General features: G+C 50.5%; 1 protein-coding gene across 1 annotated transcript; it reads left to right on the top strand.

The window, feature by feature from the left end:
- The first annotated feature begins 2,677 nt into the window (after positions 1–2,677).
- SCARB1 (scavenger receptor class B member 1) lies at positions 2,678–23,826 on the top strand. The gene is made up of 12 exons (XM_032705432.1): positions 2,678–2,858; positions 7,022–7,179; positions 8,812–8,953; positions 9,411–9,614; positions 9,813–9,908; positions 10,526–10,638; positions 12,538–12,704; positions 13,310–13,428; positions 14,473–14,546; positions 15,439–15,490; positions 15,950–16,096; positions 21,758–23,826. The coding sequence occupies exons 1-12, from the start codon at positions 2,739–2,741 to the stop codon at positions 21,878–21,880; spliced, it is 1,515 nt and encodes a 504-aa protein (XP_032561323.1). The 5' UTR covers positions 2,678–2,738; the 3' UTR covers positions 21,881–23,826.
- The last annotated feature ends 1,540 nt before the right edge of the window (positions 23,827–25,366 follow it).

Below are 25,366 nucleotides of genomic sequence, written 5' to 3'. Positions count from 1 at the left end.
TGGATCACAGAGATCTGTGCTGATCTGGCGGAAGCGTCTGAACTCTGCTGAGCTAATCCCGTGTGAGGGTGAGGGCTGGTGCTGTGCCATCGCTAAGGTACTGTCGTGTTCCTGCAGGGGTGGCACCAGGCTCTGCCCACGCCTGTCCTGGTTCCAGTAACTGATCACCAAACAACTGCAACCACCAGTTTGCCATCCTGTGGGATTTCTGGCCTCTTGGGGCATCCAAATTCACGCAGCAGTTACAAACTGAGCAGCCCTTCAGCAGGGCTCTGGCTCCTTAAACACAAGGGTCTGGTCAGCTAAAGCGTGAGTGTTGCTGGAATGCAGGGAGCTGCTCTTACAGAACAAGGAAGAAGTGCAGCTTGGTGTGTTTTCATAATACCTTTCTCTACATGCTTGGTAAGATTAGCTTTGGGAGTCTGGTGATTAAAAAAAAAAAACTGGAGAAAATAACTTCAAGTGGTTCTGATTTGAAGGCAGCCTGACTGCTGGGGGGGGGGGAGCTGCAGGAGGACACATCAAAAGCCTACACGAATGACTGCAGAGATGTGTTTTAAGAAACTCTTTTCTTTTAAAATTCTCAGTTAAAAAAACTCTACAATGCCATGTTTAAAAACGACAATGTTGTACAAACCCCTGACAGCAGCAACCCTGGAGTGTGCTGCAGCCAGGCAGAACGGGAAGCCTGGAGAGGAAACCCATGCAGTGTTCTCCTGAGCTGAGTCAGCCACTGCCTCTCGCAAAGGGAACGCCATGGAGCTGTGTCATGGGGGTTAGGTTGGATATTAGGGAAAGTTTCTTCCCCTGGAGGGTGATTAGGCACTTAACAGGCTCCCCAGGGCAGTGGTCACGGCCCCAAGGCTGCCACAGTTTCAGAAACGTTTGGACAATGCTCTCAGGCACATGGTGGGATTTTGGGACCGTCCTGTGCAGGGCCAGGAGCTGGACTCGATGATCCTTGTGGGTCCCTTCCAGCTCAGGACATTCCATGATTCTGTGACCTCTGCAGGTCAAGCTTTGCTTGGTTTGAGGAACTTCAAGGTTCACAGTGGTAGTGCCAACGCTTCAGAGGCGGCACCCCTGATCAGAGCGCACATCTGGGGTGGGATTAACCACAGAACAGCTAAATTTGATGAGAACCGCGAAGTACTTAATAAACATTAAGAATGTCTTTTGTTCTAACCATGGTGTGCCCAAAAACATTCTCTGGGAACATGCTGTTCTGAGAGACCTTCTCACGATCACATTGTTCCGCAGCACCTCAGGGCATCTCCTGGATTTTAGTGGGCTTTATTGGGATTTGAAAAAAAATTCCTTTCACAGAATTTCTTTGTAGCAAAATGTTTTAAAGTAAAAGAAAACACAGCTGGTCTGAAGGCGTTGCTGCTAGGGAGAAGGGGGACAGCCTGCTGCTGCCTCACCTGCAGAGACCAACAAGGATCGATCAGAGACATCCGTTAATTCGTCTGGCAAATAATCAGAGGCAACTACCAGAGTGAAAAGGGGTCTAGAAGGAAAAAACAAAAAAGACACAATTGAGGATAAAGATACAAATGCAGGTGTTCCACCGAGGTGAAGGCCATGGCAAGAGTCAAGTGCTGTGCTGTGCTGGCCTCTGCCTGGTGGGAGCTGTGGGTTGTATGGAGGACAGTGTGTAGGAGCTGGGTGCACTCCAGTTTCCAGTCCCTGTAGCTCAGGGACAATGGTCTTGTTTTCAAACAGGCTGTCACAAACTGGACTCTGTTTTTTAGTCTCTGCTGGCTTCTAGACACTTCTAGGGATGAGTTTCAACGAGGCTTTTATTCAGGGACACTTTAGACACACAAGATAGACAAAAAAACCAATTCCTTGGGCAAACATGGTGGGTTAAGGGGTGATGGATGTTTTCTCTTCAGGGAGAGCCTGGGGTTGAGCCTTGGGTTCTGCTTGATTGCTGGGCTGTCTGTGTGCCATGCCCCCTTTCCCAAGACACCCAATACCAGCTGTGACAACAGGCTTGCAGCTCCCCAACCTGCCAAGACAGTAGTCATGGTGGGACCCAGACCCTCATGGGAGTAGTCTGAGCTACTACGATGAATGTACACTCATACTATACATGCATATACTCATGAACACACATACATGTTTATGTATTTTTTACCTATTTACAAAAGCATGTAGTGACAGGACAAGGGGGAACAGCTTCAAACTGAGAGTAGGCTCACACCAGATATTAGGAAAAAATCTTTACTGTGAGCGTGGTGAGGCATTGGAACAGGCTGCTCAGAGAAGCTGTGGATGCCCCATCCCTGGAAGTGTTCAAGGCCAGGTTGCATGAATGTCTGAGCTGATCTAGTGGAAGGTGTCCCTACCCATGGCAGCGGGGGTGGAATGAGGTGATCTTCAAGGTCCCTTCCAACCCAAACCATTGTACGATTCTATGATTGAACGATGTTTTATCTACGTACATATTGTATATCCCTCTCTGTTTTACCTATTTTCCTATTTTTCCGTGCTCACACACGTGTTCGTGATCACACCATCCCCGGGTTCTGCTCCCGTCCCGCCGCCGGAGCGAGGGGGCGTGGCCTGGCACGACTGACACCGCCCCTTCCCGGCTGGGCCCCGCCCCCTCCCGAGTGGCCCCGCCCCCTCCGCCGGGCCGGGCCGGGCCGGGCCGCGGGGCCATAAAGGGGCCGCAGCGGCGGGACCCGCTCCTGGCTCGGCTCCGCTTCCGCTCCCGCCTCCCCCTCGCCATGGCCGCCACCCGGCGCAGGCTCTCGGTGGGACTGGGGCTGGCCGGGGCGGCCTGCGCCCTCTTGGGGGGCTGCATGCTGATCGTGGGGCCCCTCATCATCAGGGAGCAGGTCATCAAGGTCAGCGGGGCCGGGGGGCTCGGGAGGGGCGCGGCGGGATGCGGGGGTGCGGAGCGGGCTGTGTGTGTTGGAGCCGGTGCGTGGCCAGGGCATCGGTGTGGGGCTGGTCCGCGTGCGGTGAGAGGTGCGGGATGCAGGGTCGGTGGCGGTGCGGAGCGGGGGGATGTGTTGGAGACGGTGCGGGATGCAGGTGTGATGCTTTCGCAAGTGGAAACAGGATAAGTGATGTGCAGTAGCACTCGGAAGGAGCCTTGGGCAACTTCGGTGGCGGTGCGGGATGCAGGGTCGGTGGCGGTGCGGGATGCAGGGTCGGTGGCGGTGCGGGATGCAGGGTCGGTGGCGGTGCGGGATGCAGGGTCGGTGGCGGTGCGGGATGCAGGGTCGGTGGCGGTGCGGGATGCAGGGTCGGCGCTGGTGCGGAGCGTGGTGTGTTGGAGCCGGTGCGGTGCGGGCTGGTGTGTGGGCACGTTTCCTTTATGTGCGGTCCCGAGAGCGTGAGGCAGCCGAGCCCTGGAGGTGACAGTATCGCAGCTGCAGTCCCGAGCAGCCTCAGGATCTTACTCTAAGCAAATCCGTGCTTGGGATATTCCACCCCTGGGGTATTTCACTCCGGCAAACGTGCCCGGAATGAGCAGGTTCCCACCCTTGATTAACGAGGGCTCTTTGCATCCCTGGAATTGGCTGGACACCCAGTGCTGGGTTGAGCATTGCCCTGGGCACCAGCCCTTCCTCCCATCCCTCCTGTCTCTACCTGCAGCACCAGTTGTTCCTTTCATAAGTAAATGGGCAGACTGTCAGTCTCAGTGTACTCTGGTGTGATGCTTTCACGAGTGGAAACAGGATAAATGACGTACAGTAGCACTTGGAAGGAGCCTTGGGCAGCTTCTGAGCAGCCTCTGAGTCCTCTCCCCTAGACTGAAAACCTAAAGAGTTGCTTCTCAGAAGACCTGTCTTATCTCCAAGAGAGGTCCTGGGGCTGAAGAGGGTTTGTCCCCCACAGTGTGGGTCTGTGGATGGAGTTGTTGGTCTGTTCAGTAACTGCTGCGCTTCTTGTGAACCAACACTCCTGTCCCTGCTGCCAGGACCCCAGTTATCCTGCTGTAATGTGGAGCTTATTTAGCCAAACCGTTTTCTCGCTCTCCAAAGCAGATGTGCTCCTTGCCTGAGCCTTTCTCCAAGCTTCCACCTACCCAGGTCAGCCCCTGAAAATGGGCTTCTGACGAAAGAGGTGAACAAACAGCCAATGGCTGTCATTGCATGTGATGCAAAGTCTCTGCCGAAAATGACCTACTTAAACATATCCCCTGGAAGTGCTGCTGTCTGGGCAGAGCCAGGCAGTCCTGTGGATTACATGGTATAAAAATCTTTGTTCAGTTTCATGGACATCGGGAGCTGGTACCTGCAAATAAAAGGCTGGATGGCCCCTGCAGAACAGAAATTACTTTTTTCTTTTTCTTTTTTTTTTTTTTCCCCCAAAAACCTTTCTGCCCTCTTTTTAGCTAATCCTGATTCTTTCAACCTAATTAGCTAAATCCTAATAATTTGCAATGAGAACAGAAGATGAGGAAAAGACCAACTCTTGTTTCTCCTCCCTTCATCTCAAGCACTGGTCTCCACATCTTCAAAATGACCCAAAATGGCCCTGAGCTCTTACTTTTTCCATTTCACATTAAGCCTCATAACTGAGTGATGATGGGTGGTGAGAAGTATCCAGGGGCTCACTGAAATTCTTGGGTTGGTCTTCAGAGTAGTCTGGGTGAGGGAAGCTTAAAGGGCTGGTCTTGGGCAGGTGAAGGCTCGTTTGCCCATGCTGGCTTCCTGAGCTCTGTCAGGATGGTGATTCCTGATGGAAAAGCGCTTGGTTACAAAGAGGTGGTAGTTTCAAGGATGTCTTTGGGTAAAATCTGTAGAAGACACAGTAGAAACAGGGAACTTGGAGCCTGTCTCCTGCCCCAACTGCAGAAACTGAATCTGAATTGGGCTGCCTGCGGTGTTGGCCATGCAAACCCTGGGGATATTGCTTCTCTGGAAGCATCTGGAATGCCACAGACTTGCCTACAAGGTATGAGCCTGAACACAGTGAGGCTGCACCAGCTCATCCCTCTGCCACCCGTTGCTGCTGCACCTGGGAGCTCTGGTGCTGTCCTGGCTGAAGGCTGGGAGTGGACTGACAGCCCTGTCCTCTCTGTTCTAGCAGGGTGAGGAGGAGGGTGGTGAGAGGAGGTGCAGGGTGAGGTCTGACCGACGCCCAATGTGATTGCTCCTCTCGGTCTGCAGGGGAAACCTTGACTCTCGGTTTTGCTGATCAGGGTGGCTGAAGCCTCCCTCCTGGAGAAGCAGGATTTGGGCAGAGCTGCTGCTCTTCTGGTCCTGTCTGGAGCCAATGGGCAGTAACCAGTTCCCTTCAGTTCCTCAGAACAAGGATCATCCTGATTAGAAGGGATCAAACATCTCAGTGACACTTTATAACCCATCTAAGTTGACAAATACTCTATTTTATCTAAGTTGACAAGTACTCTATTTTTATTTCAGGCATATGACCATGTTTGTTTTGACCTACAAGTAGCTTAATTCCAAGGCTACCCTGTCAGTGGATATTACTTAGCAGCACCTACGGAGCACCTTGAGCTGCTGTGCCCAGATGGGAGGGGGCTGGGACAGGCAGCCTTGAGCTGGGATGCTCAAAGGTCCTGGATGCTGACTGGGTACATATTACATAAATAAATGCATATGCAACAGGTGATTCAGGGAGTGCAAGACAGAACAAAAAAGTAAAGGAAACCAGATGTTCCTGATCATACTTGGTTGGACACTTGGGAATCAGGATTGTAAAGCAGAGTAAATAAAAAATTGTCCTATCACTGCTTCTTTGCCCTGAAATCCTTCAGGCTAGCAGGATGGAGGCCCCTGTCCAGCAGCATGTGGGCATGGAAGTGGAGGTGGGAAGGGTTTGCTGGGTTAGGTGGATTACACTGCACTGTGGAGGTGTCTGCTTGGGGGTAGGGCTTGGATGAGGGGCTTGCAGAGCCCTGCTGCTTGTGGGTAGCCCAGCCTTGTCATGAAATGACTAAAGAAAGATGGGGTGTTGTGGGGAGGCCTCTGGCAGCCTTCTGTCTCAATCCCCTGTGCCAACAAATACGTGCCCAGTCAGATCAAGTTGCTCCAGAGCAGGAGAGCTGTTGAGGGGTTGCTGAGCTGCACTGTGATAAACCCACATGCCTTCAGCAGTTAGTGGATCAACCCCACTTCCATAAGCTGACTGACTTACCTAACCAGGGCAAGGATTTGTGCCTGCAGAAGAAAAGTTTATGGTGGAACACACCCAAAGTACATGTTCAAGAAGGAACAGGCTGTTGCCCCTAATGCAGCCCCCCCTACCCCGAAGGCAAGGAGGGAGTGGAGGCAGGTGTATACAGATGCCAGCTCCTGAGCTGAGGGGGGCTTAAGTTGTCTTTGAGCTTCTGCAGTCATTTCCCAGCAAACAGGACAATGATGTGCAAACACAATTGTGTGTTGTCTTTGACCTGCTTCATGATCAACTCTGAGTCAATGCAGGATGGCAGCTGAGAGGAATCAGAGGTGTCCTGTGCTGTTAGGACACAGCTCGGTTGCCATCCCAATTCTCCATCTTCTGGGAATCTAATGGGCTCTTCCTGCTGGTGCCCAAACAGTTGTGAGGATAGCTGTCACTTCTCCCAGCCCTTGCCTCCTGGCTGTGTGGAGCTGCCAAACTCACAAGCGAAGGCCTTTGGGGCAAGTTTGTTCTGCCAAGCAAATGAAATGTGCAGAGGTGTGAATAATTCAGTGCTGGTTTGTCTAGTGCAGAGTGAGTCTCCAGCACATCAAAAGAACTCTCAAATCCTGTGAGTAGGATCTGTAAAATGGAGCCTGAATAAATAAACCAACAGGCATCCTGTAGCATAAACTTGATGTTTCTGCATATGTAAAAGTTCTCAGTTTAGATTAGTTCAGTTTCACTCTGTCCACCTGGATCCTCCAGAGAGCCTCTGCAGGAACTGTTGCCTTCAGCTGGGCTTTACGTGGAGCTGAGGGTGGATATGCTCATCTGCAGCCACGGAGCCCAAAAGTTGTCTCTCCTTACTCCTTTTTTCACTTCTTCTTTCTCTTTTTTTTTTTTTTTTTTTTTTTCCCTCCCCTTACAGAACGTCAGGATTGACCCCAGCAGCATCTCTTTCAACATGTGGAAAGTCGTTCCTGTTCCTTTCTACATGTCTGTGCACTTCTTTGAAGTGCTGAACCCCAAGCAAGTCCTCCAGGGAGCGAAGCCGGTGCTGACCCAGCGTGGACCCTACGTGTACAGGTCAGGGACCACTTGTGGTCCAGCTCAGCTGCTGGCTGACTCCTCTGGCAGGAGGTCACAGCACTGCATACTTGGTGTGAGTCCGGTGGCACAGGGTTTTAAAGTGACCCAAATGTGCTCTAATTGCTCTGATCTTGCTAAAGCTACCAGTAGGACCCCTGGCCACTGGGGTGGTAAAACTGATCTCTTCTTCGCTATGTTGTAGAGCTCAGTCCTGTGCTGGGGCCTGCTGGACAGCCAGACCTGGGCTGATAAGGTCCAATCATAGGCATGAGGGGTGTTGGTGTGGTGGTGAGCGACCCTCATCTTCAGAGTGTACTCGTTTCATCTTCACTGTGCATTTAAGAGTCCAGCTCTGGAGCTGGAGTCAGCTCAATATCAAACTTCATGGGTCCTTATCTAATATGAGACCCAGAATCTGCTTAACATGAAGTGTTCTGGTCATGAGAACCGGGACGGACCACTAAAACTTGGTCAGACCTATTTGCCATGGCTGAGGATGGTGGCTGAAGTCCCAGATGCTTCTCTGCACCTGAAACATGAAGTGATGGTTGATGCTGAGTTGAGAGTGTGAATTTACCCATCAGTAGTCATATTTGACACGTTAGTGCCTACTCTAATATGGCAAGGTTAAGTCAGCAGGCTAAGCAAGCTCATGTGGAAAGATTACTGATTAATCCAAAGCTGAGCAGTGCCGGGGGGAAACCTGGCAGTATGTATATGTCCTTGTTTCATCTGGACTTGCCAGGTCATACCATGTGGGTTCTGTATGTTATGATCCAATCAGTCGCTTGGCTTGGGGAAAAAGCTTCACTTATTGTAAATAAGAATAAACAAAGGGGCAAAGCTTATTAGTGTCCTTGTGTTCCCGCTGAGCAAGATTAGTGCCCTTCCCTAATGTGGGCTGTAAAATAGAGGCTCCACAGTAAAGGACTTTGCTGGTGGGTTGAGCTTCAGTTCCTTCAGGAGCTGTGACAGGCTCATGGTGTTGGGGACAACCTCATGCTATGGCAGGGCATGGCAGCCTCCATGAGATTGGACTGCCCCTGTGGCATGGGGTTAAGTCCAAGAGCACTGGGCAGCGTGCAGGAGTTGGATGGCCTGCAGCCCTGAGGAGCAGGAGGGCCACAATGCTGTGCTGCCCTGAACCTGGAAGCTGTCAGGGAGCCTGGGAGCAAATAAGTGTGGGCTTACTAGTGGGTCCTGTGGCATCTTGGCTGATAGTCTCCTGTTTGCAGGTTGTTTTTAGTGTGTAGTTTGGCATGGCTCTGCATATCTGGGCACCTCTTTGATGGGGCTGGGCTTTTCGACGGCTGTAAGCAAAGTGACAGAGGAGATCTATGCTTTTGTCTCAGACTTCTTGTGGGCTGGGTCTTGAGCTGGGAAAGAACACCTTGTGTCTGCAAGAATCCAGTCTCTCAGGGATGCCTTGCACCTGGACTTCCATCCCTCCTGCTAGACCCTAACCCTGATTGGGGTGGTGCCTCTTCCCTGGCACTCTGCCCTGTGGTTTCTCCCTGGGGTTTGGTCTCCTCCACAAGCCCAGGCCCGTGCAGCCCATCCTTGCTCCAGAGGGGCTGCGGGGGCTCTGCCTGGGGGAAGGTTCCCATGACTTCTTTCATCTCTTTGCAGGGAGTACAGGTATAAAACAAACATCACGTTCCATGACAATGACACTGTTTCCTTCCTGGAGTACCGTAACCTTTTCTTCCAGCCAGACATGTCCAATGGCACTGAAGAAGACTATGTTGTCGTACCAAACATTTTGATGATGGTAAGTGCTTGCTCCCTGGATGGGTTCCAACTTCTGAGCTTGCAGGGAGGGTGGTGAAGCCTAATGCTAAATCAAAGCTTACTTTCTTGTAGGGCTTAAGGCTCATCAAACAACGAGGTGTAAAACTAATAAAATGCAATTTTCTTTCTGATTGTTAGTTGTCGTGTTGCGCTTACTCTTTCAAAACCAGTGTGTGCATGTTCCAAAACCAGAGGGGCTGGCAAAGCAGCTGGGCTTGAGTATGAAATCTCCCCTGAGCATCCTCTGGGGAAATGAAGCCTGTGAACCCTCAACTGCTTTCTTCCCAAACTGGGAATAAATGAAGAACCTCAGTCTGTCCAATGGATTTCTCTGAGGCTATAGATGGGAGCAGCAGAAGGATCTTGCTGAGCATCAAGTGTTATGCTTGTCTGATAAAGATGGGGCTCTCATTGCAGAGGTTTGTTTTCTTTTCCAGGGAGCAGCTGTAATGATGGAAAAACTGCCAAATTTTGTGAAGCTTTTACTGAGTGGAGCCCTGGCTGGCATGAAACAGGAGGCGTTCATGAACCGGACGGTGGGGGAGATCATGTGGGGGTACGAAGACCCTCTTATAGACACAATAAATACGCTTGTTCCTGGTCTGATTCCTTTCAAGGGGAAGTTTGGCTTGTTTATAGAGGTGAGTAAAGTGTTGGTTGGGAATGCTAAAATCACAGCAGTAGTGGTCTTGGGGATAGCTCAGGCACTTAACTGAAATAAGAAGTTAATTAGCTGGCAGTTTGTGAAGCACCCCCAGAGCTGGTGAAGCACACAGAGTCAGTAACGTGTTGCAGTCTTGCTGTGTGTAGTGGATTAAAAAGTCTTCTTCTCTCTGCAGCTTAACAACACCAATTCAGGATTGTTCACAGTGAACACAGGCATGAAGAACATCAGTCAAGTTCACATGGTGGATTCATGGAATGGGCTAAAGAAGGTAAGTACCAGGCGGCAAACCTTTAATACAGGGGCAATGCCTGAGGTAAACTAAGATAAACTGAAAGTTCTGGGTGCTCTTGTCTCTGGGTCATAGGTTTGAAGACAGGTTTCTAGAGGACTTAAACTGCTACAACTTCTGTTCTAGGAAGTTGCCAGGAGGCAACCATGTGGCAAGGGGCTTGTCAGGAAGCATTAAATTCAGCTTCTCATGGGTGTCACTTGGACTCCCTTGAAATGCTGTTGGAGCTAGTTGCCTCTAATGGTTGAAGTCTCAGGACCCTGTGGCCTGTGTTTAAAGTATTTAAATACCTTTGTTAAAGGGACGCTTTATTCTTCCCTCGTGGAATATCACTCCTAATTACAATCAACTGAATCTACACTTCAAACACGACGGGTGGTGGATCTTTTCTCCATTAATTGGGCAGATGTTTGACTGATGGAATCACTGAGATTGGAAAAGACCTTTAAGATGGGAAGGATCTTTGACGTTCTTTGGTGTTGCGCTCTCGAGCTGCTGTGGAAGCAGTGCAGGGTGGTGGATGTCCCATGCAGGGGTGGAAGCCAACTCCAGCAAGCTCACCCTTCTGAGCTCTTCTCTCTCCACCTGTCCCATAGGTGAACTACTGGCGGAGCAGCGAGTGCAACATGATCAATGGGACGTCGGGGGAGATGTGGCCACCGTTCATGCCCCCAACCTCGCTGGAGTTCTACAGCCCTGATGCCTGCAGGTGAGGCCTCAGCTGCCAGCCAGTCCCTGTGCAGGTGTCAGGACATGCTGCACTCATCCTGTGCACACAGAGTACCTGTGCAGTGACGCAGAGGCCTCAGGACTCGTCTCTGTAGTTAAAGTTCAGCTGTGGTTCGGGGTTGCAGTATCTGAGCTTAGCAAACAGCGCAGTTTTCTGATTATCAGCATCTTGTGGTGTCCATAAATACCTCCCAGATCACCGGAGGAGTCCAACTTGCCCGCGTTGAATCAGTAGAAAATAACCATCTAGATAAGATGTGGGCAGCGAGAGGGAGAAGTAGGGGTTGTCAGGAGGAAATGCAGCTGTAACTGTTTGCGGAACTTTTTTAGCTGACTAAACCCTTGTAGAAATTATGTCAGAGGGGAACTTGTGGCACTATTTCACGTCTCTTAGTTGGTTTTTTTTTCGTTTTTTTTTTTCCTGGCTGGGTGATGCACTGCTTGCCTGTCCTATATAAGACACCCTCACCTTAGCTGATCACACAGGGACTAAAGTACCCTGCAGAGCCACCCCGTGTGTGTGTATAGGTGAGGCTGGAAGGAGGGCAAGCAGGCACAAAAACCCTGTGCTCAGCTTGGGGAAGCTAATGTTAACTCTGGCTCTGTAGATAGCGCTGCAAAACAAGCAAGTGCTCATGTTGTTGAATAGGGAACAATGACCTCTTCAGTGAGCAAACAAAGGCAGCTGAGCCAAGCAATAGTACAGGAATTCCTCTGCACAAGGGACATCAGCAAACACTGAAGTGACCTGGAGCTAGGAACTTACAGGGAAGTTTACCTGTAACCAAAGTTTAAATACACATATCTGTTTCTGTAAAACTACAGAAAGCTCTAGAACACAGCATGCTTCCAGTGAAGTGGAGGACACCAAACTTGTTTTCCTGTTAGCATAGGAGGGTCCTGCCAGACAGAGCTGTGGGGGAAGTGGCTCAGCCTCTTCACTGGGCAGTCTGTGTCTTCTCCCCAAACTTCTACCCCAGCCTCTGTGTTCATCCAGAGTCACAAACCTCGGCTGATAGACTAAAAGTGTATCTGCCTTGCTGCAGGACAGGCAGGGCTCATCTCCTGTGCAGCTGATTGATGCTGAGGTGCAACTACCTGGTTATCCCTGCAAGGTAGGCAAGGTTTTACCCTGGTGATGTGCTTCTGCCTCCCTGCTGGAAGGTGAGCAGAGCCAAGAGGCATGAGTGTAAGTACTTGACATGCCCTGAATCCTTGGTCCTGGTGTCAGAAGGCATCTGTAGGCATGAGCATCCTTGGCAGGCCCAGGCTGTCATGGGTCCCTTCTGTGACCCCTTACCTATTCTGTGATCCCTACAAGCCTCACTCAAGTGTGAAGGGAGCAAACTTTTGTCCTGGAAACTTGCATCGATCCTGACCAGCTGGTAGCAATGCTACAGTGTAACATCAATAGCCTATTGTAGCAAGAAAAAAAATCTTGCTGTGTCATGTGGTAAAATTTTCCACTCCCCTGACAATGGCTGGAGTTGGGCTTCAAAAGAGATTTATGCAGTGTCCATCCCCTGTAATGGAGCACCTCAGAGCCAAGGCTTGCATAAAGTGGGTATTATCTCTTGGAGAGCTGCCCTGGGGATTACTACATGCCTTTTAAACAAATCTCACCTGGATACAGCAAACAGATTTACAAGCCTGTAGTTTCTCTCCATAGCTAATCCTGACCAGCCCTTTATCTGTGCTTAAAACATGGAAAGCAAAAAGCTTAAATATTCATTCCCCATCCCAAGCACTGCTTTGAGGGTTTATCTTGATCTCAAAGTCTAAGTTACATTGCAACTGCATCTTATCCAGCCAAGATAAGAACCCAATTCTGGGCTGGGATCATGCTGGCTAATTCCGATCCTTCTCCACCGAAACCCAGATCCATGACACTGGTGTACGAGCAGTCCGGGAAGTTCAAGGGTGTTCCCACCTATCGCTTCGTGGCGCCGAAAACCCTTTTTGCCAATGGCACAGACTATCCACCCAACGAGGGCTTCTGCCCCTGCATGCAGTCTGGCATCCTGAACGTCAGCACCTGTAGGCTCAGTAAGTCCTTTTCTCCTGTCCCTGCCGCACCGATATTAAATTTGAGACAATACAGCTTGGCTTCTGGAAAACCAGTTCTGGTGTCTGCCAGAGTGCTGAAAGGTGCTGTTGGGCTCTGCATGCACTCCACAGGCACCTCAGCAAGGAGGGAAGGAAGGCAAACCCTTGTGCCCAAAGTTCCTTTGGTCCCTGGCCCTAGGACAGCGTGGTGTTTGTGGGAATGCCCAAGGATACAGTGGGAGCTGGGGAGGGAGCAGACAGGGGAGTGAGGAAGAGGCAGCTCATGTAACTGCCAAATTAAATGTTGACTTTGAATACTAAGTGTGGGTCACCCAGGAGCGAGAATCCAAACTTAGTATCCTGACCTGCGTCTGGGAACAGCGAGTTACCACAGCATTGAGCAGTGCATGGTAGGAAAGGGAGGCTGATTTTAATCCTCTCAGGGCAACGGCATAACCTGTGGGGAGGGAAGGGAAGGAGCCTTCTGGTCGGGAGGAGAAAGGGATAAAAGCCTGTTCAGAATAGGTAATGCAAAGGCTTAGAAACCTCAACAAAGTGTTCCAGGTGGGTGTGGAGGATCTTAAGGTGCCTTTGATCTCATCTAGATGCACCAATGTTCATTTCCCACCCTCACTTCTACAACGCCGACCCCTCCCTGGTGAACGCCGTCGTGGGCCTGAACCCCAGCAAGGACCAGCATGCACTTTTCCTGGATGTGCACCCTGTAAGTGAACCCATTGGGGTCCTGCCATCTCCCCAGGGGCCAGCCCAGGCAGGGGAGGGAGCCTGCCATCAGCTGAGTGGTGGCCACACTCTGGTCTCATGTCATTGATTTGAGCAGGTTCCATAGTGCAAAGACTGGTGAGGACATGTGCAGATAAAAATGTCAAAGCCATAAACTAACTAAGTAATTAGCCTGGCTTCTGGGGAATTGCAGGACTAATTATAAGCGTAATTGTTTTGATAAGCACAATCAAGTTCTTTCTACTGACTCAGGTCTATAACACCAGGAGGTGTATCTGGCAGCAGCCCAGCTATGCCCCAAATCTGCAAACACGTATTGCCACTAGAAACTGGCTGCCAAAGGCTGCAGATCATGCTGTGGCTCAAGCTGGCGCCACCAATTTTTGGTCTAGCTTCTTCCAGTCTCTCAACCTGCCCATCGAAATGGCTGCTTTCGCCCTGGTCTGCTGCTGTATCACACTCCCCACACATCCACAGCGTAAGGGTGAAGTCACCACTCCAGGGGGCATGAGTTGAGGCATCCTGAGGCGTTGTTGTCCCAGCTGCTGATGGGGAGGGGACTTTGGGATTTTCCACCCACAGACTCTGTTGTGTATGGTCAGTTTTTCCAAACGTTCCGTGATGTTTGCTCAAGCTAAAAGCCAATTTCCCTCTTGAGGCAAGGTAAACTGTGTGTCTTATCTGCACACTGGGTTCTGACTGCTTTTCTTATCGCAGTTATGAAAATCTAATTAAGTTTATTACAGTATCAAACGTCTACTGATAAAAGTAAAGTTAAATAAGTTCTTATCTAGCTGCAGTCTGCTGAGTAAAACAGGGACAGTCCAACAAAAATTCTTTGCTTGTAAAAATGTGTTGCAAAACTGCGGAGTCATGAGAAACCACTGCCTTAATGGGTGCCAACAAGACCCAGCTTTGAAGTGTGATGTTTTCATGGTCTTGGGGTATTGCTGGACAGGATCTGTTGGTTCCTACAAAGTCACTTAGAGGTTATCGATTAACTGGTTGGTGTCTTCCTATGCAGATGACGGGCATCCCCATGAATTGCTCTATCAAGCTCCAGCTGAACCTGTACATAAAGCAGGTGTCTGGTATACTGTAAGTAGTCACCTTCTAGAAGTGTCCATCTCCCTTCCCTGAGCAGGGAGTGCTGCTGAGCCACTGCAGAGTTTACTTTCTCCAAAGATGAAGCAGCTTTACCATGACCAGTTGTCCTGACTGCCAGAGCCAGCTGGCTCCTGCTGAAATGTCAGCCATTGCAGTGACCACCAGCTGCCATCCTTTAGCAGTGCAGGTGTGGCTGCCTATTTGCTCAGCTCTGACAGTATTCCTGTTCCTGACCAGACAGCTCATGGATGGACTGCTCCTCCTGTTGAAGTAGGAGCTGTTCACTTGTGCTGTGCTGCCTCTCAGGTGTTACCTCCAACATGGAGAGGCCAAACACTGCAGGGTTAACAGTGAAGCCTGTGTCCAGAAAGACACTTCCAGCTCTAGGAAAGCAAACAGGAGGTTTCTGTAACCAAGTTGTGTGGTGCCAGATGTTCAATATCCACAAGGGTGGGAGTGTGCTCTTGCTGCTTTGGCTTAGGTGCACATACCTGCAGACAGTCCCCATGCTGCCAACTTGGCTGCACCACCCCATTCTACCACCCAGGTGACTGAGACATGAACTTCAGCATTCTGCTTCACTGAGTTTCATGTCCCTGGAGCCCAGGTTTGGGATGGCACTTAGTGCTGTCCTCAGGCAGTTCATCCCAAATCAAAGCACAAGCTCTGCTCTTGCATGAAAAGCCCAGCTTGGACCTGATCCCCCATGGTGGGAGCAGCTCATTGAAGCAGCAGGGATTGCCACCTCCTTACACTGGTTTCCTGGCCACTGTCAGTCTATCCAACCCATCCCCTTAGAAGAATTATGGCACTAATTGTGGCTTGATCAACCATAAATCTAACTGTGTTTCTGTTTTTAATTCTCTTCCCCCTCCCCCCCCAGTCAAACAGGGAAGATTAAGCCAGTGGTCCTGCCGCTGCTGTGGTTTGCAGAGGTGAGCTGCCTTCCTCGACCTGATTCTGCAGAGCTTCTCCTTCTTCCCCATCACCCAGTGCTGGGGAAACTCCACTTTGGATAAAGATTAAAGCCAGCCAGACTAATTAAGCACCAACAGAAGGCTTTTCAATACTTGGCTATGTCATTAATCCCTCTGAGCTGAACAAACCCTGCACTATACTTGGTAAATCTCTGGCTCTGCCCTAGATGTGGGGTTAAATAGGGCTTGGACAGAGCTGCCAGCATCCCTGTACTAATGTGGGCCAGGGAGTGTAGCCCCCAGCTGTGTGCATGTCCAGCTGACTCCAGCTATTTAGTAAAAGCTTCTAGCCTGACTGAATCTCGCATAAATTCCCTAATTTAGGCTGGGAGGGGGTGGGAGAGGAATTGTTTAGCTGGTCTGTGTCAGCCCTGGATGGGAGGGAAATGCCACTGACAACTCTGCTTTTTTGAGCAGAGCGGATCCATCGACGGCTCAGTCCTAAACCAGTTTTACACCAACCTGGTGCTGTTCCCGTCTCTGCTGGAATACCTGCAGTATATCTTCCTTGGACTGAGTGTCCCACTCATTATCTCAGCAGCTGTGCTCATGGTAACGAATAAGGTAAGAGTCTGCAGATGTCTAGTAGGAAATGCTGTTAGTCAAATCAGACTTAATCAGATGATGTAGATTGGGCTGACAATCTAATGTTCCTGAGGAAACATTGGCTGATGCCACCAACAATCTCCTAATGGTGCCAGGTGCCAGCAGACAGCAGCAGGACTTCCTCAGCCATCCGGAAATTGGGCTGCAAATAGATAACATAAAGCATTTGTGGCTTTCTTGGGGCACAGTGGTGATGAAAGCGGCTTCATGAAGAAGGAGGTATTTCTCAGCTCAGCCAGCTGATGAAGAAACAAGCCTAGTTTATCAACCCAGCCTCTGTACAAGGTAGCAGCAGGTCTGTGCCACTGCACAAATCTGCATCTCTGCAGGGTCCCAACAGTTTTCCATTTAGAGCAGAGGCTTCTCCAGAGGATGGAGCTACTTGAGCACAGCTTGTTCACAGATGAAATGCAGTTGCTGTGTTCTTGCAGAGGAGATGCAGCCACTGTGGCTGCTTCTCAGCCCAGCTCAGATTCTGTTTTCCACTGAAATGCACTTGGTTGCTGGGCAAAGTGCTCCAAATAGCTCTGGGAGCGAAACCCTCAGAGCCTTTGTGGATCTGGGCTTACAGAGAAGTGCAGACTTTTGAAGCCTGCCAGGATCTGGCAGCTGGGCAGCAGTTGGCCTGTGATGGGGCAGGCAGTGGGGGTGAGGCTGAGGAGCTGTCAGGACAGAATATAAAAGAGCTAAAACACTCAGTGGAGATCTGTGGCTCCGGCTCCATGACAGTGATCTGATAACACTAAGCTCTCTACAAGCTTTAGCTCTTGAAGTAGAGATCTAGCTCCCTGCCCTAACCTGTATCAAAGCAAGCTGGTTTAATTTTGCACTACAGTCAGATGGCTTAGGCTGGCTCTAAAGCTACAGAGGTGAAGAGCTACTTCTGGGGATAAAAGGCAATGCTTGGGATAAGAGCGGACTAAGAAGAGGCCTGTGTGAGGGGCTTCCTTTGCTCAGCCTCCTGTTACTGCCCTTACTGAAACTCTAATGCAAACCCACCTTAAATACCCCTGGAGTTCTCGGAGTATCACGTAATTGGATTTTAACCAAGCCTACAATTACTTAAGTGACTTAAACACATGATCCCAAATCCCCTTGTTCCTCCACACAACTTCCCTGCAGGGTGGGAGCATTGCTAGGGCCCAGCATGGAGCCCAGTGCTCATTGCCAAACCCTTGTTGTGCTCCCAGGATGGTCCTGGGATGAACGGCTCCACTTCAGCACACGTGAGTGGTCGGTGGCAGGCAGACACTCCGCTGCATTTCAGCGGGTCTGAGAAAGGGCTGGGCAGCTGTTTCTAGCACCTTACGTAGCCCTGAGCTGGCATTTCCTCACCCTGCTTTGTGCAAGTCTTAATTCCCGGTATCAAAGAGATTTAACCATGCCAGAAAGGGTCAGGGAGAAAAGCTGGATTTTTAAACTCATTCAAGCTGACTGAATATCTGCTCGTGCAACGCCACAAATCCAGGCGTTAGCCAGCTGTGTTTCTGTGCTCAGCCAAAACTGTCATGAAGTGTAAGAACTGAAAGTCAACTGCAGAAAGTGCCTGAATACCTGGAAAGTGATTAAAGACCTCCAATAACCTTTTAAATTCCCAAGAAAGCTGTACAACAACACATGAATGTCTCCACCTAATTGAGTAGATAAGAGCTCGTAAACTGGAAGACAGCGATTTGCAGCCAAGGTGTGTTCCTCATTCGATTGAAGTGTTGTTGATCTGGCGCTGATTGCTTAATCGTGCACAGTTCTGCCTCTTGAAGTCACAGGCTGGTCAGAGGGGACCCTGAGCGGGGACATTGTCCGCACCTTCACGTGTCTGCCAGCGTGAAGGTCTCCCTGAACCCAGCTCCTCCCTGGAGTGCCTTGTGTGCCTCTGGCTTCTGGAGGGAGCAGTGTGCTCTGAACCCAGTGCAGATGAGGTACTGTGAAACACTTAAATCTTAGTCTAGTTTATAGTGGAGCCAGTTTGAAATGCATCTGTTGGACGCAAAGCTCTAAAAATGCATAACTCTATACAGGTGTAAAACACACCCGGACGTTGTATCTCTCCTTTGCCATTGTGGCCTAGAGCCTGTGTGGTGACACGTTTAAAAGGCAAACAGACCATTTTAAAACTGGCTTGACACTGACCAAAATCTTAAATAGGACTTAGTTTAATCTAAATTTTGAAATCTTCATTAATAAGTAGATTCTAGTTCAACAGTGATTTTTCAAATCTCCTCTGAAAATTGGAACCCTCATGAAATTTGTGTCCAAGTGCACCATAAACAAGACTGATTGTCTTCTAGGAAAAATGCTTTCTATTTTGGAGTAGCAATAAAAAGAACTCAGACAGTAATAAGGCCAACCAGGCCACCTCTGCCATAAAGCTGCCTCCAGTTAAGGGGATGGTGTTGCAGGAAGCCAGACTGTAGGTGGGTACCCAATCAAGGTAACACGCTTTTCTCTCATCCTGATTTGATTAAACTTTGCTTAAAACCAATCAAATTAAATGTTTACTGTCCACATCAACCAGACATGCCCTCCTGGCAAGCTCTGATGGAACAACGTTGTCTCATGGCTTTATTCAGGGCAATTTAGATGTCTTAATACTCACACTTAACCACGTTGCAAGCACATACTCTTATTGTTTCTCCTGGTGTACCTGATCTGTGGCCCTAATACCAGCAGGGATCAGGGGGGAAAGTAGGGTTGGTGTTTCCACCAATCTTTTCTTGCCTATTTCCCCCCACTTCCAAGTGTCTGAGATCCAGAGGTAAGTTTTTGAATGGGGTAAAAACTTGTGGGGGTAACAGAGATAGTCAACTGGTGGGTGTCACCCTTCCCCTGCATGCAGGGAGCCTCAACAGAGAGGCTTTCAAGAGGGAATTTGTCATGTATAAAATATCTGGGTTTGTATTACAGGATCACAAAATCACTGAATCGTTGAGGTTGGAAGGGACCTCTGGAGGTCATCTAGTTCAGCATCTCGATCAAGCAGGGTCACCTAAAGCTGGTTGCTCAGGACCATGTCCAGATGTCTCTTGATATCTTCAGGGATGGAGATTCCTCAGGGCAACCTGTTCCCATTGTTACAGTTTCACAGAAAAAGAAAAGGAAAAAAGTATTTATGTTCATATGGAATATCCTGTGTTTACATGCCACTTGGCTCTTGTCCTGTTCCTGGACATGACCAAGAAGAGCCTGGCTCTGTATTTGCACACTCCCTTCAGATCCTTGTATACAGTGGTAAAATCCCCCTGAACCTTCTATTCTTGAGGCTGAACAGTCCCAGTTCTCTTGGCCTTTGCTCGCATAAGAGGCAGTCCAGTCTTATAATCACTTTAGTGGTCGTTTGCTGGACTCCTTCCAGCAGCTCCATCTCTCTTAGCCTGGGAATCCCAGAATTGAACACAGTAGTCCATGTATGGCCTCCCTTGTGATGAGCAGAGGGGAAGGATCACGTCCATGACCTGCTGGCAACACTCCCAATGCAGCCCAGGATACAGTTGGCTGCCTTTGCTACACGGGCACGCTGCTCATTCATGTTCAGCTTGGTGTCCCCTGAGACTCTTGGGTCCTTTTCTGCCAAACTGCTTCAGAGCTGGGTGACCTTTGTCATGTACTGGTGCAGGGGGTTGTTCTTGCCCAAGTGTTGAACCTCATGAGGGTCCTTCCAGTCCGTTTCTCAGCCTACTGAGATCCCTTTTGGTGTATCAGCCATTCTCCCAGTTTTTGTAGATCGTTAATAAAGATGTTACACAGGACTGGACCCAATATTGACCCCTGGTGTACACTGATGGTTACTGGCCTCCAACTAGACCTCATAACCCTCTGGGCCTGGCTGTCAGCCAGTTTTCAGTCTACCTCACTGCTCATCCAGCCCATACTTCATCAGCTTCCCTATAAGGTTTTTATGGGAGACAGTGTCAAAAGCCTGAAGTCCAGGTAGATGATATCCATTGCTCTCCCCTCATCTACCAAACCAGTCATTTCATCCCAGACATTTACCAAGTTGGTCAAGCACAATTTCCCCTTGGTGAATCCATGGTGACTACTCCTGATGACTTTCTTTGTCCTTCATATGCCTGGATATGGTTCCTAGGATTAGCTGCTCCATCACCTTCCCAAGGATTGAAGGGAGGCTGACTGGCCTGTAGCTCCTGAGGTCTTCCTTCTTGATTTTCTTCAAGATAGAAGAGACGTTTGCTTCCCTTCAGTCTTTGGGCCCCTTTCCCTATTGCCAGGATAATGGGGAGTGGCCTTGTTGTGATATTAGCCTGCTAATCCCATCAGGCTCCATAGATTTGTGTATGTCTAGGTTACTTAAGTATTATCTGACCTCATCCTCTTCCACCAAGGGTGTGTCTTCCTTGCTCCAGACTTTCCTCTGGTTTCTGGGGTCCCCTGCCTCATCCAGGAACAGGTCTGCATGTTCCTTACTCTTTCTTTTGTCACCTGGGTACTTATAAAAGCCTTTCTTGTCTCTGACATCTTTGGCCAGATTCAATTCCGGTTGGGCTTTGGCTTTCCTATCTTCATCCCTGCATGCTGGGAGAGTGCTCCTATATTCCTGCCAGGTAACCTGTCCCTGCTTCCACCTTCCATATGCTTCCTTTCTGCATTTGTGTTTGGCCAGGAGCTCTTGGTTCATCCGTGTAGGCCTGCTGGTATTTTTTCCTGGCTTTGGATGCTTGTTGGGTTCTTGAACTTGGAGGAGGTGATCCTTGAATATTAACCACCATTTTTGCCCTGACTGTATCCTCCTCTACGTGAGGTCTGTAGTCACTTTTAGAATCATAGACTCAGTAAAGGTTGAAAAGACCTCCAAGATCATCAAGTCAAATAACACCGTGCCCAAATAGTTTCCAGGTGGTCCTGGTGGTATCAGTGGTGCTCACGCAATAGTCAAAGGGTTAGATAAGTCTCACAGTCCCTCCACAACACCCCAATCCCCAGTGAGCAGCAAACGTCTCTAGATGATGAGTTAGGTGGGCAGGTGGTGTCTCTGTCCCCACCAGCAGCGAGTGACCCAATTCTGTCAATTCCTGCTTCCCCCTGGGGTTCTTGTATGATTTATGGTCAGGGGCCCACGTGATCTGCTTGAAGGTGTTTCTGACTCCTCCTCAGCTTTGAGGGTGGTGGACCTGTTCTGTAGGTGTAAGCCTTTAGGTGAGGAGGAACCCTCCTCTTGGTGTCAGGAAGCACCAGCTTCCACCCTTCGCCTTCTCCAGAGGCTGCACCTACCATTATACTGGGAACAAGTGCTGTCCGTGTGTACTGCAGGTGGTATCTGGGGGTCCTCAAGCCATTCTGTCCCTGAGAAGATCCTTCATCGTCCTCCCACAGCACACTGACTTTGTCCTGTAGCTCCTCCACACACCTCTTCAGGCTGGGTGCTTGGTGGGGTGTGTTAGCGATGCTGGTGGGCAGGAATGGAAATTACTTTGTTTTGTTGGGGGAGGAGGTACAAACCCCTTCAATTTAAGAAGCCTTCAGAAAAGGGTCATGTGCCCCCGGGAAAATTCCAGAGGCTTGGGGTGGGTGTGGCCCACTTGAGGGTGCGGTGGCACGCCGCTGTCAGGTGGGAGTGCGGTGCCACGGAGCGTGCACGCCGTAACCTCTGTCCCTCCCCTGCAGGGAACCGCCGCCGAGAAGAGCCCACGTCCCCCCGCCAGGCAGAGCAAACCACCCCCCTCCTCCGAGACCACACCGCTCCTACACGACGCTGACACGCTGAGCCAGGATGACGCCGAATCCTGAGCCACCGGCCCCGCCACGCTTCCCACCGGGACACACCCGTGCTGGAGGCCAGGCCTGCTTCGGATCCCCAGAGGTCTCTGGAAGCTGAAGTCGTCCTGGACAGCTCAGTGGAGACCCTGCACAACCACAGCAAAGCCACAGGACAGTATTGCTGCACAGCACTCCCGCGCCAGGAACGGGAGACCTCATCCAGACTCTCAACACAGTGTCCAAGAACCCTTGACCCCAAGGGCCAGCCTTTGCCACAGCCCCTCTCTCTGGTGGGCCAGCAGGAATGAAGGTTGTTGCTGACTGATCTGAGAAGTGACTTGCAATTTAGAACTGCCTATTGCTAGGGATAAAAGGCACTTTAATGGGAGCCTTTAAAACAAATGAGGTTTCTGTAGGTAGCAGGGATGGGATTTAGTGATCTTTTTAAAATCCACTGTTTGTCTCACTGAATGGGGCAGTTGTGCTGGAGCCACTTATGGTTTTATTGCCACTTGATGTAACTGGACTACACTGCAAATCAATTCTGGGTGCTGTCACCTCAGTGATGTCTCTTCCCAGGGTACCTGGAGCCTGCCCAGGGTTGCTCCAGCCTTTGCATGTTTTGGAGAGTACAGTGGTGACTTTTAAAGCCCCAGTTCTGTGCCATGACCTTGCACTCCAGTCATTCCAGCTCACAGCCCTGTTACTTTGCCTCTCCTTGCTGTCAGTGACTGCGTGAGATGAGCCTTGGCAAAAACTCTGTGGTACATCTGAGCTGTCACTCAGCTCTTGGCAGTTGTCCCTGCTGCCTGCTCAGCCATCCAGGGGCAGCTTTTCTGGCTGTGGCTGTCGGTGCTGGGAAGCTGTTGGTCGCTCCAGCCACTCTGCCTGACCATGGGAAGGGGGAAGCTTAACCCTGTCCTTGAGTGTTAATGAAGATATCTGTGCTTTTGAGAGCAAGGAATATGTGAAATCATGAAAGTAACAATGGCCTTAGTACAGTTTGATTAAACTATTGCAGATTTCTGAAACGGTGTCTTGGGGGACCTGGGCCTGAATATTACCCAGGGGTGGGTGGGCTGGGATCACACTTCAGTGGAAAAGAAGCCCAAAGCACAGGGATATTTTTGACTAACTACCAGTCAGTAGTTGTCTATCACACTTGCCTTCTTCACTTCCAACCAGGAGCCGGGGTAGCCCTTGGGAAAACTAAAGGGGCCAGTGTTGAAGCATCTGGCAAGGACAAAACAGAGCTGGGTCTTCCTTGGACCAGAGGAATTGTTGCACTGTGTGTGGCATGAATACTGTTGGGGTCTGGAAAGTGTTGTCCAGGACAACCCTGTGACCTTCTAGTGGGGTAAGCAATACTTTTCCCCTTAGACCTCTGTCCATCTTATTGGGCAGGAAGAGCACAGGAACTAAAACCAACATCACAATTCCTGTGCCAGTGCATTCCTTACTGGCCATGTTCCCAGTCCTGCAGTGGGTTTGGGCTGCCTTACTGTGGAAACAGCTGTGATACAGCCTGGGTCATGACGGGGAAGGGTGGCAGCTCCCCAGAACTTGGTCCATGGGCTGAACTCACCTCAATGCCTGAAGTGTGTCTCACAGGTACAACAGGACTAGCCAAGTCCCTTCTTTTGGCCACTACTGCTGGATTATCTCTATGGCACGAGTCCTCACTGAGGGTGATGCTTAAACTACAGCTATAAACTCTCTCTGGCCTTAAATCCAAACGTACCCAGCTGCAAACAGCAGCTCATACCTACAGCCTTGGCCAGCGGCGACGGAGACAGGAGTGGGACAGAGGCTCTCTGGGACACCAGCCCATCAGCTCAGACCTATGAGACCCAAAGCTGAGGGCAGAGCAGCGATAACCACCCCGTGGGCTCCCTGCGAGAGGCTTTAATGACATACCGGTGCTAATTGCTGTTGGACAAGTGAACACAAATAAAAACACGGGAATACCGCTTCTAGCACGAGCTTTGCTGGTCGGTTTGTTCGGGGGGGGTGGGGTGTGTTTTTTTGTGGCTTTGCGGCAAAACGCTCCTCGAGAGCTCATCCTTTTACCGCAGCTCGTGGGGTGCGCGGGGGGCTCGGCGGGGCCGGGCGCTGCAGCGCTGCCGAGCGGCCGCCCGAGGGCGCTGTGGGGCCGCGGTGGGTGCGGGCCCGGGGTGGTCCCGGGTGGGGGCAGCGGGACCCGGGAACGGCGGGTCCGGCCCGGGATGGGGGACACGGGCAGAGATCCTCCCTCGGCAGTGATCCCCTGCCCCGGCGGGGCCGCGCTGCGATGTGTCCGCCCATCGGCTCGCAGCGCTCCCCTTGTTTCCCTCCCCTGCACTCCGTTCACCTTGTTGGTGTTGGCCGCTTGTGAGGTTTCCAATTCGTTTTGAAATGCTTCTCACAACCCAAAGTCCTTTCCTGGCCCTGACTCACTTTCCCTTGCCAATTCCCTTTGTACGCCGTGTTCGGGGCTGTCACAGACCAAACACCTCTGGTGCAACACCCTCCCTCCCCTACGCTAAGCCAGGTTGAAGTCATTTACCTTCTCCCGAGAATTTTAATTGGCCTCCACAGGCTCAGTAAACATCACAACGATCTTGTTTTACTGTGTGGAGTCTTGGGAGCCTCATTTCACCCACCCTGGAACAGCCATGGGAGTTGAATGGGTCATCTCCATGCACGAGGTGCTCCATCATCAAGGAGGAACTGTCGGGGCTCGGTGTCTTCTTTCCCCCCAGTGTGTGATGGAGCCTTCACCAGCTCCTCTGTAAGACAGACCAGGAATAACACAACCCTTCCCATTTACACTGGGGGTAAGGTGCTTTTATAAACACTGTATAGCAAGCACAGGAGCTTTTCCCATTTCCTATCTCTATCCCACCTTCTCTGAAGCATCCCCAGCTGAGCTACTCTCTGGGGCTGCAGGGCTGCAGAGAGGGTTCAGACGCTCCTACAGCAGGAGCAGCCTCTGTGTTATCCTCTTCACCTGTGTCCCACTGCTCCCAGGTGCCCATCATTAGTTGTGCTGGGTTAAAAATCCCAGCAGGCAGAGGAAGCTCTTGTTTGAGACTCAGCAAGTCTTTGCTGTGTTACTGCTCTGCTCCTCCTCATCGCACCAGGTCTGTTCCTGAGCTGTGGCTCTGGTCTCCCCTGTGTACAGGACTCTGACAGCAGTGACCAAACTCTTCAGCAGCGCCAGGGGGTGAGTAAGGTTGCTGCTTTGGTGGTCATGTGCAGGTGGGTCTCCTGGGGCAGAGCTGTGGCTTTTATTGCTTAAAAAAACCCCCAACAAACCCCACAAGAAGCAGACAAGCAGAGAGATGTGTAGCTGATGCTGTTGCAGTTATAGAGGTGGCTTCGTGGTGTTTGATGGAAAATGCTTTTCTTTATGGCAGCTATAGGGCACTGAGTTTTATGTGCATGCAGATGTCTGCAGTGAGGGAGTGCAGGACCCAATATCCAGGCAAGATGTGCCTGGAGGAGACAAAGTGCCTTGCAACACCTGGTTCCTCT

The sequence above is a fragment of the Chiroxiphia lanceolata genome, chromosome 18, assembly GCF_009829145.1.
Source record: "Chiroxiphia lanceolata isolate bChiLan1 chromosome 18, bChiLan1.pri, whole genome shotgun sequence".
Classification (NCBI taxonomy): domain Eukaryota; kingdom Metazoa; phylum Chordata; class Aves; order Passeriformes; family Pipridae; genus Chiroxiphia; species Chiroxiphia lanceolata.
Note: the sequence above shows the minus strand (reverse complement) of the source record. Positions and strands in the feature narration are given on the sequence as shown.

Excerpts from the sequence above, each read along its gene's own strand:
- SCARB1 (XM_032705432.1), top strand. The coding sequence starts at position 2,739 with ATGGCCGCCACCCGGCGCAGGCTCTCGGTGGGACTGGGGCTGGCCGGG. Across the intron at positions 9,615-9,812 it reads AGTTTGGCTTGTTTATAGAG|CTTAACAACACCAATTCAGG; the intron begins GTGAGTAAAGTG and ends TTCTCTCTGCAG. Across the intron at positions 13,429-14,472 it reads TTTTCCTGGATGTGCACCCT|ATGACGGGCATCCCCATGAA; the intron begins GTAAGTGAACCC and ends CTTCCTATGCAG.